The 15696-nt window shown below is 41.8% G+C and overlaps 1 protein-coding gene across 1 annotated transcript in view; it reads left to right on the forward strand.

Moving 5' to 3' along the window:
* Positions 1 to 4939: 4939 nt before the first annotated feature.
* Positions 4940 to 15696, forward strand: part of LOC114034761 (piezo-type mechanosensitive ion channel component 2-like) — a 161539-nt gene continuing 150782 nt past the window's right edge. Inside the window, exon 1 of the mRNA XM_027850563.1 lies at positions 4940 to 5093. Within this exon, the coding sequence (XP_027706364.1) occupies positions 4940 to 5093 (154 nt within the window). The remainder of the gene's footprint in view (positions 5094 to 15696) is intronic.

Below are 15696 nucleotides of genomic sequence, written 5' to 3' on the forward strand. Positions count from 1 at the left end.
TGGCAGAGACAAACCTTGAACTCAGATCTTTCCAAGATTAGCCCTCAATCTACTCCACTATGTTGTCAGTCGCTGTTATTACTGGCTATTTAACAAGATGATTTTAAAAGATTTGACTACAAAGATTTTTCTGAAGGTTTGTCTTAAAGGAAAGAATTCCATTGTATATATTGTCAGGCTCAGCTGACATATTGGTTAGTTTTGTTGAACTGCTCTTCCCTCCCCATCTTGCTTTTTTATTCTTTGTTACACAAAACAGCTCTCTTGGTAGGGAAGAAGGGAGGGATATATTTAGAAATGAAAATGATATAAAAATGAAACATCAATAAAAATTTTGAAAACGAGGCAAAAGTTTCCACAGCTACAGAAAGTCTGAGGACACACTAGACTATAATGACAAGATACTTTCAATTGACCATATTAATAGCAGAAGTAGCACCCATAATCTATGAAAATTCATTTTCTCTATGAAAATTTCTACTTTGGGTTAATTTCTTTTTACAAGGAAAAGGGGGTGGGGTCAATTTCAGAGGGCTTTATCTTAGCCTAGTTTTTTATGTCAAACAGTGGTGTCAAACTCAAAGAGAAATGGATCCCTGAGGGCTGCATATTGACTTAGAAAACCACAAATTAACATTATCTCTTGTGTATTGTAATTTTGTTGATTTTGCTAAATATTTCTCAATTACATTTTAATCTAGTTCATGCCTTATTTCTAAGTGTGGTAGGCCACATGCCCTCAGAGGCATGTTTGACACCTCTGGTGTAAAATTCTGGTTTGGGTAAGTGACATGCCTCTGCTTTCCCTAATAGGTTGCAGAATTGTCATAGCACCATAGAGTTGGAAGGGATTTTAGAACATAGAATAAAAGCACTGGAAAAATACTTTAAACCACAGAGATAGAACATCCCAACTAGAAAGAACCTTAGAGAGCCAATCTAACTGTCACTCTTCAAATTAAGAAAATAAGACTCAGATAGGTTGTACAGCTAGTTAATGAAAGAATCAGGATTAGAGACTCGGTTTCCTCCCTCAGTCCACACTGTTCTTCACATTATACTCTTCTGCTGCGTCTCTGAACTCTGCTCTGAATATTGAAATTCCATGTACATGAAAACAGCTGCTGTTTGAAAATGGTGATTAGGATGGTATCATTTTTCAGGGTCTGTTGGCTCAGTACAGTTTCAGATCTACTTCATTCCCATATTAAAGTATATTTCCTAACATACCACAATATATTATTATTGCCCTTCATAATAAATAATGTTATCACACCTTGATATGTTGTGATGCACAGCAGAGCTAAAATATCATTACGGTATATGGTGTATTGTTGATAATGTTATCAAGATGAGCCATAATATAGTAAAGAAGTAGTGTAGGTGATGCTTTGGATAAAGTGCTAAGCCTGGAGTCAGGAAGACCAGAGTTCAAATGTAGCCTCAGACACTTGCTAGTTGTGTGATCCTGAGCAAGTCACTTAATCCTGTTTGTCTCAGTTTCCTCATCTGTAAAATAAGCTGAAGAAGGAAATGACAAACCACTCCAGTATTTTTGCCAAGAAAACCCCAAATGGGGTCACAACAACAACAACTAACAACAACAACAACAAAGTGTGGTGTAGTGGAGAGAGTGAAGGTAGGAATTAGGAAAGCAAACCCTTGGGAGTTCTTACAGAATAAGGAATGTATCACCAGGAACTGAGATGCCTTTGCTTTACTTCAGAAATTTTCATCTCAGAATTGCTTATTTCTGAAGTACAAGCTGTTATAACAGAACCATAAATCTGGATGGTAAGAGTTTAAAAAAAGAAAGCAGAATTGAGGGAGATAGAGGAGAAAGTGAGCCCTTCTAGCCTGACACCTGGATTTTTAAGGGAAAATGTCATTCATTATGGACAATTCCTAGAGTCTCCAATTCATAATGAATAGAAGGTTTTTTTCACAGTCACCACAGGTTTTACCTTAGCTATCCTTTGTCCTTTTCCCAGACCACTTGGAAAATACACCTCATATTTTGTAATTCATGTTTTACATGTTCCACAAGTCACATACACGGTCACACTACTGAGATACACTCCGAGAACAAGATCCAATTTCACATGATTTGATTTAATTACTCCCCCAAGTCCCCGTATCATTACATTTTACTCTAAAAATGAAAATGACTCCCCAAGGGGGGAAAAAGCAAACAGAATGTCTGAGAATATGTACAACAATTTTTATAAAATGTATGTGGAAAAATACAGTCTATCCACTCTCATTCCTGGTCACAAGACCATCTATCCTTTAGCTGTATATACACAGCAAACTTAAGCTATCCAGTATTTTAAAAGCATTAACAGATGTAGGGCCACTCCCACCTATTTAGCATCGCAGAATCACAAGGAATCTAGTTCTGTGGCTTCTACTGAAATGCCATAAGTAGTGGTGGAGCTATTTAGCGCCTGCTATAACAGCCTGGCGCGGCAACCTCCTCCTACACCCCCCCCCCATCCCAACCCTCCCACTTAAATCAGGCTGCAGAGTTGGGAGTCTAGAGAATCTGCTGCCTTCTGGTCTTTCATCTGACTCAGAACCATGTTAAGCATTTAAACCAAGGAACCAAATACCTGAATATTTGCAAGAAGATGGGGGTGATGGTGAGAGGCAAAGGAACAAAGGAGAAGGAAATAGAGGCAAAGGAGTATGCTGTTGGGAAAACTGCCTTTTTTTTCCTGTCCACTAACCAGGCCAAAACCTGCTCTCTATGCAAACCTTGGCAGCCAGGATGAGAAGTCCTGACACTTAATACCCCTTGACTTTAAAGCTTCCAGCTGCGGGTGCGCTTGGGATCCGGTGCAAAGAAATGTTAAGTGGAGACTGAAAGTTTTGCATGAGATAGAAAAATGATTGAAATTCTGCTTCTAGTAAGCAAATATTAAACCTGAACAACTCGAGGCCCCGTTTCTTTAGCTGGGGTGATTTCGCTGGTATGTGGGTGGTTCTCCCTGTACCCTCAGCTCCTAGCCCAAATCAGTCTGGGGTTCCATGGGTGCAGGAAAGGACACACTCTGTAGGTTTTCCACCACCACTCGATGTCAAACAGGCGGCAGGTTTTCATTCACATGTGCTACCCCAAACCTCCACCCTCCCAACGCCGCTCCTCAGAGGCCAACACAGCAGCTGCCCCTAACATCCCCCCTCCCAGCCCCCAAACATCCACACGTCCTTCTCCAAACCTTCCCCCCACCCTCCTCCTTCCGGGCTCAGCCCATCTCGACCGGCTATTTCCAACACTGAGGCTCATTGTAGCGCTCAGTCCCAGCTGGGGCCGAAAGATCTCCGCCCTATCCCCCGCCCCCACCCATCTCTTTCCACCACTGTAGCTAACACCACTACCACCACCACCACTACTACCACCACTACCACGACCACCACAAGCAACCATCCCCCGCCACATCCCCTGCCCCACCCCCTCCTTGGACACAGCTCGGAGCGCGGGCTGCCTCTACCCAGCCTCCGTCAGGACCCCGCCCCACGACAGCACTTGGGGTGGGGGTTCCCTCTCACTCTTACCCCAGTCACAAGACAAGCTAGTCTCCCACCTTCCTCCGCCACCTCACCCCACACCCCACAGTATCCCTCCTCCTCACTCTTCTTGAGGCTCGGCTTGGGGACCCAGAAACACATCGTCTCAGGGCTGTCAGGGGCCTGGATTGGCACTTGCGGCCCCCAGCACTGGGCATGCTCTCCCCTCCACCCCCATCCCCGGCTTGACCAGTGAGCGCTGAGCAGTCCAGACTGCTCCCCCTTATCCAAGCGCCCCTGACAACCCCCCGTGCCCCCGACCCCCGGGACAAAGCCAGTCGCCTCACCCAGCAGCAGCAGCCGGTGGGTCTGCCTGTATTCGCGCTTCTCCGCCTTCAGGCTCTTGTCGATGCCTTTGCTTCGCTTTCTCTCTGCCTTCAGCCGGGCCAGCTCCAGCTCCCGCAGCCGGCTCCGCGACTGAGGGTCGCCCGAGTCCGGCTGCTGTCCCCCGGGAAGGTCGCCAGTTTCCAGCGCGACTGCGGGGCCCCGGCCGCTGTAGGAGATGGAGGGGTGATGGGCGCCCAGGATCCGGGCTCGGAGGCTGTAGCACATCCCCATGGCTCTGGGAGAGGGACGCGCGGCTCTCCCGCGAGTGAGCGAGTGAGCGCACACTCCCCGGGAGGACACACACACCGCGCGCGCACACACACACCACACACACACTCTCTCCCTGGCCCTTTCGTTCCCTTGCTCACTAGCACACGCCCGGGCAAGGAGAGCAGGCTGCGGGCTTAGCTCCCCGCCCCTCCCCTTCCCCTCTCGCCCGGCCCCCCGGCCCCCCTCCCGCCCCCTCCGGTCACTCTGGCCAGACGAGTCCATGCGCTCAGCTCCGGGTGCTGCCTGCTCTGCCTGGGTTACCCTGTCTGCCCCGGCTTCGTAATCGGCGGGGAGCCGGCGGGACCTGAGGATGTTCCGCCCCTTCCCTGGCGGAGTGCAGACTGCAGAGGAGAGAGGGGGGACTAGGGCGGGGGTGGCCGTCGTAGGGGGTTCTGACGCCTCTCTTTCCGGATTGATCGCCTCTCTCTCCACCAGCCCAAGAGCCAGAAAGCGACAGCCACTTCACACCCCACGTGATCAGGACATGTTTACCGTATTTCTTCCGAACGGGTGGGGAAGTGGCGGCGTCTGCAGCTCTGGCCAGGCCTGCAGCCTCCCAAACCTCCTCCTCTTGGTCCGGCCCAGCCCTGCCCCCGGGAGGCTTCGGCTCGGCGGCTCCAAATCACTGCCTGGGGCAGCCGCAAGAGGAGCAGGCTGTATCCTTAAACCAGAGACCCACAGGTGGCCTTGCCCTCCCCTCAGGACCATTAGCTACCCAGAGAAAATGACATTTGGCTTTTGAATTTTTAAGCATCTCATATTATACACGCGCATGGCTGGTGGCCGTCCCTTCCCCTCCGTCCCTTCCCCTCCGCTTGGACGAGAGAAAAGACAAAGGAATCGGTGCCCTCAGACTAGGCCACTGCCTGGCCATACTGAAATCCGTGCATTTAACTGGGGAGCAAAGGACGCCCTATGCCTGTCAGGTTTTGTTTTGTTTTTTTGTAACTATTATTTATAGGGCCACATTCAAAGCAGTCCAGCCAGGCCAGTGATCGGTTTCTCCTTGGGGGAGAACACTGAGGCTTGGAGAGCCCCTTTCTTGTGCCCCTCTCCTCCCGTAGTGCTGATTTTTAACCAATCATTGCTGTCCTTTTCTCCACTACCCCCATCCCCAGGAGAGGGAAGGTCAGGTGCTTTCCTCTTGATTTCTCTCTTAAGGAAACTGAGTCATTGAAAAGTTGAGTAGATGAAGTCTACACAGCAATTGTAATGGAGATGGTACCTAGATCTAGGTCTCCATTCCCTTGACCAGCTGGAGTTTGCTAAGGCCCTTGTCTGGTTTAGTTTTGTTTTTTTGTTTTTTTGAGAAACCTTTTGCACACTCTCCTAAATGGGTTGGACAGACAGTCGAGGTTCTTGAACTTTAGGATTGTATTATAGTCCAATAAGCATTTTTATAATGCTGTGAGAAAGTCTATCCAGTCTCTGAGCTCAAAAAGCTTATAATCTTATATTATGACATGGAGAAGACAAAAAAAAAAGAGAGAGACATGGAGAAGACAAAAAAAAACCCAACAAAAAAAAAACAGAAGAAAGATTCTTTCCCCAATTCATCCCAAGACAACACCTGATAATTATTACTTCTTTACATTCAAGGTGTCCCCATTCTACCTTGGTCCTGCCTATTTTTCCATGAACATCAATATTATCCCTTTGAAGAATGCCTCAGGTCTCTTATCAACCTCTTTCAATTCTCTTATGTCTTAGACTAACTCAATTCTTGAACATTTCATAACTGCCATTGTTTATAGAAATTCATGTCAAAAATCACAGTGGAAAAGCTATGATTATGGGGCAGCTAGGTGGCTCATATAAAGTTTCTGCCTTGAAGTCAGGAGGACCTGAGTTCAAATGTGACCTCAGACACATGACACTTACTAGCTGTGAGATCCTGAGCAAGTCACTTAACCCCGATTGCCTCACAAAAAAAAAAAAGCTATGGTTTGAATTGGGGGTGGTGGGGAGGGAGGAGAATCTTTTTATTGCCTGCCTCCATAGACAATCATGGAAGCCTGACTCTTCTTCAAGCTGGGCAGGAGCAATTCACTTCCTCAATAGGTGATGAAATGTTAGAGCGGAATGGAGCTTTACAGATCATTTTACTGAGGGGAAAGCTAAGACCCTAAGTTACACAGCTAGTTAATGAAAAAGCAAGGACTAATTAAATTCAACAAATATTTATTAAACATCTTACTACATTCATGGAAGAAATGCAACATGACGTAATGGCTAGAGAGCCATTTTCAGTTAGCAAGCCCTGGATTCAAGTCCTACATCAGACACATACTGGTTTTTGTGACTCTGGACAAGTCATTTAACCTCCCATTGTACCAGGCAACTTTCTACGATAGAAGTCATAAAGAAGGTACCAATCTGCATGAGTATAGGGAATTTCCTTCCCCTATACCAATAAAAAGACAGATATGGTCTCTCTTTCCCACCAAAATATTGATGGCATTACACTAAGTGCTGGAGATACAAAGAAAACTAAACAGATCTTGCCTTCATATTCTGAGTGATACAACAGGTACACAGAGGAGGGAAGAGATAATTTGAGGAATGAGAGGAAGTAGTTCTCAAACTAACCTTTGGAGAAGTGGAGGGGGAAAGCAGTGTGTTCTAGATCTGGGATATAGTCCAGGTGGAGACATGAAGAAAAGAGATTATATACTGATCTAACCTTGAGAAACTACCACTTGACTCCCAGGGGCTTGGGTACTGTACTCTGCCTGTTTTCTGCTTAGGCACTTGTTTTGGAGTGGGTTCAGTGCTGGAGAGCCTGGCTTCAAATGAAAGTAGGGCTAGGTTCCCTGTTCTCACACTTTCATTACTTAAACTCTCATCCCAGCACCCTGGGGATGATTTTATCTCTTGTTATGGCTCATGTCTAAGATATCCCCAAAAAGAGAAAGGAAAAAGATGGTCAATGTACCACATGAATCAACAGAGAAACAGGTGATTCCCACTCCCACCCCCTATCCCGGTTCATATAAAAAATGCTAAGCATAAAAAAAGATGCATTAGCAGAATGACTTAAATAGAATTTAGTAAATTAGTTAATAGAATAGTAAATAGAATTTAACTTTAGTAAAGTTAAATAGAATTTAACTTCAAAAAAGTTAAAACTACTTTTAACTACTGTTAAAATTTGCTGGGTGGTTGATACTTAAACCTTTATCAAAATGTGAAGCATGTTACAGGATTGCTAATTGGGCCTTTTACATTTCACTTTGGCTCTTTACTTTCCAAATCACTGGTGGTACAAGTCTTCTGGAAAACAGCCAGGCCATCCTCTTAATGGTTGCTGTCTTCTTTAAGAAGAGAGCTAAGTAGTTGATAGGGTTTCCACCTCTGCTTCCATTCAGCTCAGACCTGATGGAACCTCTGCATGTCTTGAACTCACTCATCTCAGTAGAAGTATTCATTCACTTAAGATCAGGAAAATACAAATACAAAAGAGGCAGTCCAATCCCAGACTCAGGCTTTCTTAGGCAGGACATATCCTTTAGATGCTATGTATTCGTGGCCAAATAGAGTCCAGAGAGGGGAGAAAAGGACAATTTGTCTCTATTCCCACTCTCCTCTCAGGAAGCAGCTGGAAATGATCCTGAAGGGATCCACAGACAAAAAGGAAGAGAGGGGTTGAGGGGATAGGTTGCCCCTTTGTATACATTCACTGAATCATCAGCTCTTTTGTCTCTAGAGCCAATAAGGGGACTCTTTGTCATCTCAAAGTGCAAGCCCATTAGCCCTAAGTCATACATAGTTGGAAGCAGGTCCTAAAGTTCCCACATGATGGACCAGAACCGTGAATTGCAACTCTAAACATACTGCATGGGATGGCCCCTATAGGCCAATTCAGTCTTGCTACACTGAATTGGAGGGAATCCAGATTTCCTAATTTCTTACCCAATATGTTTTCTACTATATACTATAGTTATAAAAGTAGTAGTATAGTATAGTATGATATATGGCATAGTGTGGTATAATACAGCACAGTATGGTATAGTATACATAGTACAGCATATTGTAGAATAATTTAGTGTATAAAGAAAAAATAAATAAGTAGAGATAAACATTCTAATTGGGAAATATCCTCATCTGTAAAATGAATTGGAGAAGGAAATGGCAAACCACACGAGTATCTTTGCTAAGAAGACCCCAAATAGGGTGACTGAAAACAACTGAACAACAACAAACTACTATATTATAGGGTTCAGGATGTTAGTATAGATTCCTACATAGGTATCATAAGCTCTCTCGATTGTCATATGGCTTATGGTTCAAAGGTAGCTGAGTCAGAAGGAGCTATGTTGAACTGGACAATGACCACTGAGACACTTCAGTAAGGTGCTGTAATAAAGTTGGACTTTAAGTTCAGACTTTGGGGAATCAAGTTGAGCAGGAAGAGCAAAGCAGAGGAGCCAGAAACAATGGCAAGACTGTCCCTTTACTAATCCATACTTTAAAAAAAAGTTGGATTATTATTCCCTTTTTCATTGATGAAGAAGTTGAGATAGCAACATGAAGCAACTTGCTCATTAATAATAACAAATTATAATAACTTACCCATTAATAATAATAATAATAATAATTATTATCTAGCAAGTGTCCACGGTCAGATTTGAATGTAGGGCTTCCCACTTTCAAGTCCAGTGCCATCCATTCCCTACCTCTGCACTATACCCATGCTCGCTGAGCTGCAAAGGAGAGAACCGTGAGTAAAACTTCCTATTAAGAATTTTAATACTAAATTGGCAGAAGTCTTAGAGTCATACAAAATTCTAGAAAGGGCTTTTGTTTTAAAGTTAAAACAAGCAGAATTGTCTGAGGTATGTAAGAGTAGAGATTGATATAATAATAGTTAACTTTTATATAGCACTTGCTATGTGCTAGGTACTTGCCAAACTCTTCATAATTAATATTTTCTCATTCGATCTCACAAGAGCCCTGGGAAGTAGGCGCTATTATTTTCATCCCCATTTTACAGAGGAGAAAACTGAGGCAAACAGAGGTTAAGTGCCTTGCCCAGGGTCACACAGCTAATAAGTTTCATAAGCCAAATTTGAACTCAGGTCTTCCTGACTCCAGGCCTAGCTCTAGTCACTGCGTCACCTAGCTACCCCTCATTGATATATGTATCAATTACAGAATCATAAAATTCTTCAGTTGGGAAGGGTCTTAGTGGCCATCTAATATAGCCTGTACCCAAAAGAAATTCCCATTATAAGATATACAGGTGGTTATGAGGCAGATTGCACCTAGAAGTTAGTGAGAAAGATACCAAATTGTACTTGGGCTACTTCATGAGATTTTTTAAATCAAGCAAGCAACAAGTATTTATTAAATCAATGTTATGGATCAGGAACAATAGTGTTGGCTTAATTTATAAGTGATAGGCAAGCAAAGGAATATGACCACATGTTATATTTGTAATTACTTTTTCATATAATGTAGGTCATAGAGCTGGCCCACCGTACATACTTTACGAACAGAGGCTACAAATAGTTACTGAGTTGGGCCTAGTCTCAAATATGGATTGACTTTGGAGAATTAAACAGTGTCTTTAACTTTTCAAAGATAACCGTTGAAATAATGTCCCTTTAAATTAAAAAAAGTTTTTTTCAATTACATGTAAAAACAATTTTTAACATTTATTTTCTTTCAATTTTGAGTCCCAATTCTTGCCCTCCCTCTCTCATTGAGAAGGCAGGCAATTTGATATTGGTTATACATGTGCAGTCATGCAAAACATATTTCCATATTAGCCATGTTGCAAAAGAAACCACAAAACAGCAACAAGAAGAAAAATAAAGATAAGAAAAATATTCTACCTCCAGGAAGAAGCATTTCCTGGTCCACCTTTATGCTAATGCCTTTCCTCTAGGTTGATCTCCAAGTTATTCTGCATCTATTTTGTTTGTATACAGTGTTTGCATGTTGTCTGTTTTTTCCCCTTTCCTTTATATACTTAGCACTTAGCACAGTGCACACTGGCACGAGGTAGGTGCTATTTTATAAGCGCCTGTTGACCTGCCTTGAAATCATGTTAATCTTTCCCTATCTCAATAAACCATAACTACTGGGAGTCAAATTGACTGGATTGTGACAGCATAACCAAAGCCCCATGGCCTATACAGTGGCAACATACCATGCCAGATAAGGGAAAATAGTCTGAGAAAACAATCAGCCTCTTCAGTGCTGAAATTGTAAGCTTAACTCCATAAAGAGACAGTGACATCACAAAAATGGGTTGGGCCAGGTCCCAGATACAAAGAAGGAGGGGGTAAGGGGTCTCACCTAGATCTCCGAACCTAGTGTATTCAAATAACATCTGATCATAAGTTTTCAATGAGACCCACCTTTCCTACATGGAAATACTAACTCTAATCAAAAATTTATAATTTTGGTACTTGGTTATTTTTCATTCTTTGCCAAAAGAATTTTAGACCCTAATTCAAAGTTTTTCAAAGCCATAGAGTTCTTTAAATGGCTCTGCTGTCAAGAAAGAAACATTAGGGTCAGATGAGTTACAAGGTCTGGAGAGTTAGGAAGGAGCAGGAGAAGTGCAATAGAAAGCAGCCAGGTGAATCTGAGCGGACGTTTTTTGGCCATAAATCTCCCTACGACCTGTGGCTTCAGGAGGGATTACTAGAACCAAAAGGAAGCTATATTTAGAATAGAGCCTTTCCTGGAGTTCACAGCGTGCTGTTCGCTGTTGCTATGTTGCCTCTGAGGGGGAAAAAGGAATCTTTTCACCACTCGTGAGAAAAAGGAAAAGGCAGGAAGAAAAGAACAGAGGCCAACATTAAGCTCTTTCTCTTCTTGACCTCGAAGTAACACATGTTTTCTGGTGGAGCAGCAAGGAGACTTTGAAACTGTTCTCCTAATTATCCTTCATTGAAGACATCTAGTCCCTACTCTCTTAACTTCAGAGTTCTCTCCCTCAGATGCCCCAGTGTTGTTAGAAAGCAGCAGCAGAAGTCTCTTTATGCAAAGGCTGCAATTCCTTGTAGTTTAAACCCAAATGTTATCCCAATGCAAAAATGTAATCCAATGGCTTTCTGATGGTGAGGATACAAAGTCTGGCTTAAGAAAAATGCAGAACTGATCACTGGTGCTTTTCTCACTACTGCTACTACTACTACTACTACTACTATTATCTACTACTACTACTACTACTACTACCATTGCTACTACTACCACTACTACTATTACTACTACTACCACTACTACTACTACTACTACTACTATTACAAATTGCCAACATTTATATATTGGTTTCATGTTTGTTATCTCATTTATGTTATGGTGCTCACAACAACTCTGTGAAATAAGTGCTATTGTTATATACATTTTACATATGTAAAACAAAAGTTCATAGAGGTAAAATGATTTGTCCAGCTTCGCACAACTATTAAGTGTCTAAGGAGTGTCAAACTTAGGTCTTCCTGACTCCAAGTCTAACTACCACATCATTTCTCCTCCGGATTGTAAAAGATGGTTTCACAAGTTGCTTAAAGCCCTGAAAAAAAAACAACTCATTCCCTGGCATTCTACTTTCTAGTAATGGGTCTTTTTGAATTAAATTAGTTCCTAGGATGATGGGTAAAAAGTCTGTGTTGAAGACTAGATTGGAAGCCTTGCCCACTTAGTAATGCTTGTTAGAACTTGTACTCTGCTGATATAGCCTGAGAGACTCAAAAGTTGCCTGCACTCCACGAAGACAAAGCACAGGGGAGTTTTACCAAATGTAGCACCATTTACAACATAGCAGCATGCCCATTCCCCTATATATGCATAGTCCCCTTACGGATTTTTGCTTTGACAATAGTAACTTATACCTAGAAAAATGAGAGCCCTTAAGGGTCAACTCTTTGCTAGTGGATACTAGTCATGACTTGCTCATTGCATGTGTTGGTTGTCCACATATTGAATATGCTAAGAGGTCCCTGAAAGGTCCTTTCTTCTAAGGAAGAATAAAGTTGAGGTAAGGATAATCCCATAGCAAGGCTTCTAAAGTCCTTCCTCTTGTAGAATGTAATCTGTTTTTATTATACACACTTTTACTTCATGGGCCATTTTCCCAGAACAGATTTTTGTCTGCATATCAAGGGATAAGTGAACTATTTCTATGGGAAAATGACCCTGAGTTGTAAACAACAAATCTACAAAAGCATATCCCCAAGAAATGCTCCTAAAATCATTAATATTCCCACTCCTAATTTTGCCTATACTCTCTTTTCCCATTCCAGTTAGTTCCCGTAACTGTTCTGTGAATTATAGCTCAGGCAGAGCAGTAACTGGGAAAGAGCAATTAGGGCTTTGTCTCATGGTGGAAAATTATCCAAGGGTCAGAAATTTGCCCCACACCTGGGGAAGATGCAAAGAGATATGGAAACATACTGAAAAACAATTGTCTAGGGGCTTGGTGGTAGGTATAGATTAGAGCCTGTTATGGAGAGGGAAAAGAAGAGAGGTGGAATTGTGACTCAGTTTCAGTAACAGGATGATGAAATTAGAATTAAAGGAGGGTCCCATTAGAGGAGTAGCTTGATTGTCTTGTGGAGTTACTTGGGTAGATGCTGAGGCTGGCAGGACCTAAGTTCTGGCCCAACCTGGGTTGGGGAAGGAACCCTAGAAAACGATACCCCTCAGTGCCAACAGCAGTGGCTCAAGGGCTACCTTAAAGCGTTTACATGGGGAGAGGGAGCAGCCCAAGAACTAGCATGAGAATGGATAGGAATCCTTTCCTGAACTCATGATCAGCTTTCAAAAATTGGGACCTGTAGTAAGCCAGACCCAACCAAGCCTATCTATTAACTCAGGTTTGAGATATAAAATTTTTTATTTCATTTTTAATTTATGGAATAAAACAAGCATTTCTATAACATAATATAATAAAAAAGATTGCACATGAAATTGGAATCTGTTATGTACAACTTGCTATTCTTTTAAATACATAATAAAGTTATCATATGAATTTCTTTTTTTCTTTTTTTCTTCCCTCCCCCCCATCCTAGAGATGGATATTATTACACACACACACACACACACACACACACACACATACACACGTAAAATTATTCTATCCATACTTCTATTTATCAGTTTTTTCTTTAGATACAGATAGCATCTTTCTTCATATGTCCTTTATAGGTAATTTGGATATTTATAATAGTCAAAATGACTTATTAGCTCAAAGTCATTCTTAAAACAGTATTGCTATTATTATATACAATGTTTTGCTCTTTATTGTCTCGTACAAGTCTTTTCTTGCTTTTCTAAGATCATTGAACTCATCATTTTTTATAGCACAATAGTATTCATCATAATCATATACCACAATTTGTCTAGCTATTCCCCAATTGATGTGTATCCCCACTGTGTCCAGTTCTTTGTCACCACAGAGAGCTGCTATAAACATCCCATTCACATTCAAAGTTATAATTACTATTTGTGAATTTCCCTCTATCTTATTTTTACTCACTATTTTCCTCCTAAGCCTCTCTTTTTATCCTATCCCTGTTACTCTCTCTCCCACCCTATCTCCCCGTTTTCTCAAGAGCTGGTAATGTTGGAACCTTACTCTCATCTAGGTTTGAGATTAGAATGAAATGAAATGCTTAGACTCCATCTAAGTTAATAAAAGAAGATTTTCTTAGCCATTGCAGGGAAAGAATATTTAACAAGGATACAGCATTGATTCAGCTAAGCATAGCTTCCCTGCACTAATATTGGTCTTGCTGCTGGTCTGTGGGTTAAAAACTTTGAGGAAGAGCTAGACCTCCACATGCCCTAGTCTTTTTATACTTATGGAACAAGGAAGCCATGGGAATGGTCTGTGGCTTTAGTCCCTTGAGATAAGGGGAAAAAAAAACTAGCCTAGCCTATATGGTGGTGCTATCCTATGGTAGGTGTAATGGTTACCACTCCAATCTCCCCCCGCAACTCCTAGTAACCAAATTTCTTGAATATCAAATGTCAGGACAATTGATCTTAGTACTCAGTTATCAATAGTAATTAGTGCAAGTAGGAAGTTACTAAATGCCTAATTTCTTCTGGGAATGAGGAGAGTCTCCCCAACAGTGTTATTCTGAAGTGTCTCCCCTCATGGAGTGGTATACCCATCATCCCCTTCCCACCCCCACGCCCCAACTTACTACATTTCATGTTCTTGTCTTTAGTTTTTAGCTCTCGTCCTAATTACAAAAAATTTCTAATTATGCCTCTGGAGCTCAGTTATGTCTGAGACACCTTGCCCCCTCAACTTCTCTATTCTGACAGCTAGAAATGCAGTCACTCTTTTAAAAAGTTGAGGCAAGTTCACTCCAGAATTATCTAGTACTATCTTTTCATTTTGTAGAGGAGGAAAAACTAGGGCTCAGAAAAATTAAATGACTTGTCAATGATCATACAGTAAGTAAGAGGCAGAAATTGAACCCATGGGCTGACTTTAGATCTATGCTCTTTCCATCACACTGCATTTTATGTCTTAATGACTTCCCCAAAACTTCCTAAATGCACTATTGTTTTACTGAAGGGGGAAGGAAGCCATCTTGCATTCAGAATTAAGCTTTGCTTTTAAATTAAGTCAACTTAATGAATTTCAGTACACAATTTTATTTTTGCTCTCTGGGTTCATTTTGTTTAGTTGTCCTCAAAGACTATTAGGAACATAAACCAAGAAACTTCAATGCTTAGAAGTAGGAATGTTGGGGGTGGGGGTAGAAATGACATCAAAGATGTTTGGAAAGTGCAAAAGAAGGTATTTATCATTAGGGGCTTCCTGGTCTTGAGTAGACCACCATGTTGAGGCTCAGGAGGAGACATCAAATAGGTTTCCATGAAATCTCTGTTATTGGTCATACTATTAATAGTAACTAGCATTTATTTAGGTCTTCTTCTATATGTGTTGCCTCATCTTGTTAGAATGTAAACTACTTAATGACAGGAAATGACTCAATTTGTATTTGTATTCCTAGTACCTAAGTGCCTGAACATATTAGGCACTTAATTTTTTTTTTGGCTCATTCATTATAGGTTTACAAAGTCCATCCCTTCCTATATCTTGTGAGGTAGGTAGGCACAGTGCTATTATCCCCATTTTACAGATGAGGAAATGGATACTTGAAGAGGGAAAGTGAGTTGGATCATAGATTGCAGGGTTTACAGCTGGAAAGGAAATCAGGGAACTTTTAGTCTAAACCTTTCCCTTTATAAATAAGGAAATGGAGGCTCAGAGATCCTAATTGACTTTCCCAAATGCTTCTATCAAGTAGAGAGCTCAGATTCAAACCCAGGTCTTCAATACTCTTTCCTATACTCCAGTACAACTCTTCTCCCCTGCTGGAAAAACACTTGTCAACCATCTTGCTGATAGTGGGTTAATGAGGTCAAAAGATTGTGTCAATGCTGTAAAACACTGACCTTCATTCAGGGTTAGGCAACTCATGTTTAAGGCTCTCTCATCTGTTACGAGGAAGAAAATATCTCGCCTTTGTGATTCATTTAAGGCTCCAGTGG

This window comes from Vombatus ursinus, unplaced genomic scaffold (genome assembly GCF_900497805.2).
Source record: "Vombatus ursinus unplaced genomic scaffold, bare-nosed wombat genome assembly UNPS02000580.1, whole genome shotgun sequence".
NCBI lineage: Eukaryota > Metazoa > Chordata > Mammalia > Diprotodontia > Vombatidae > Vombatus > Vombatus ursinus.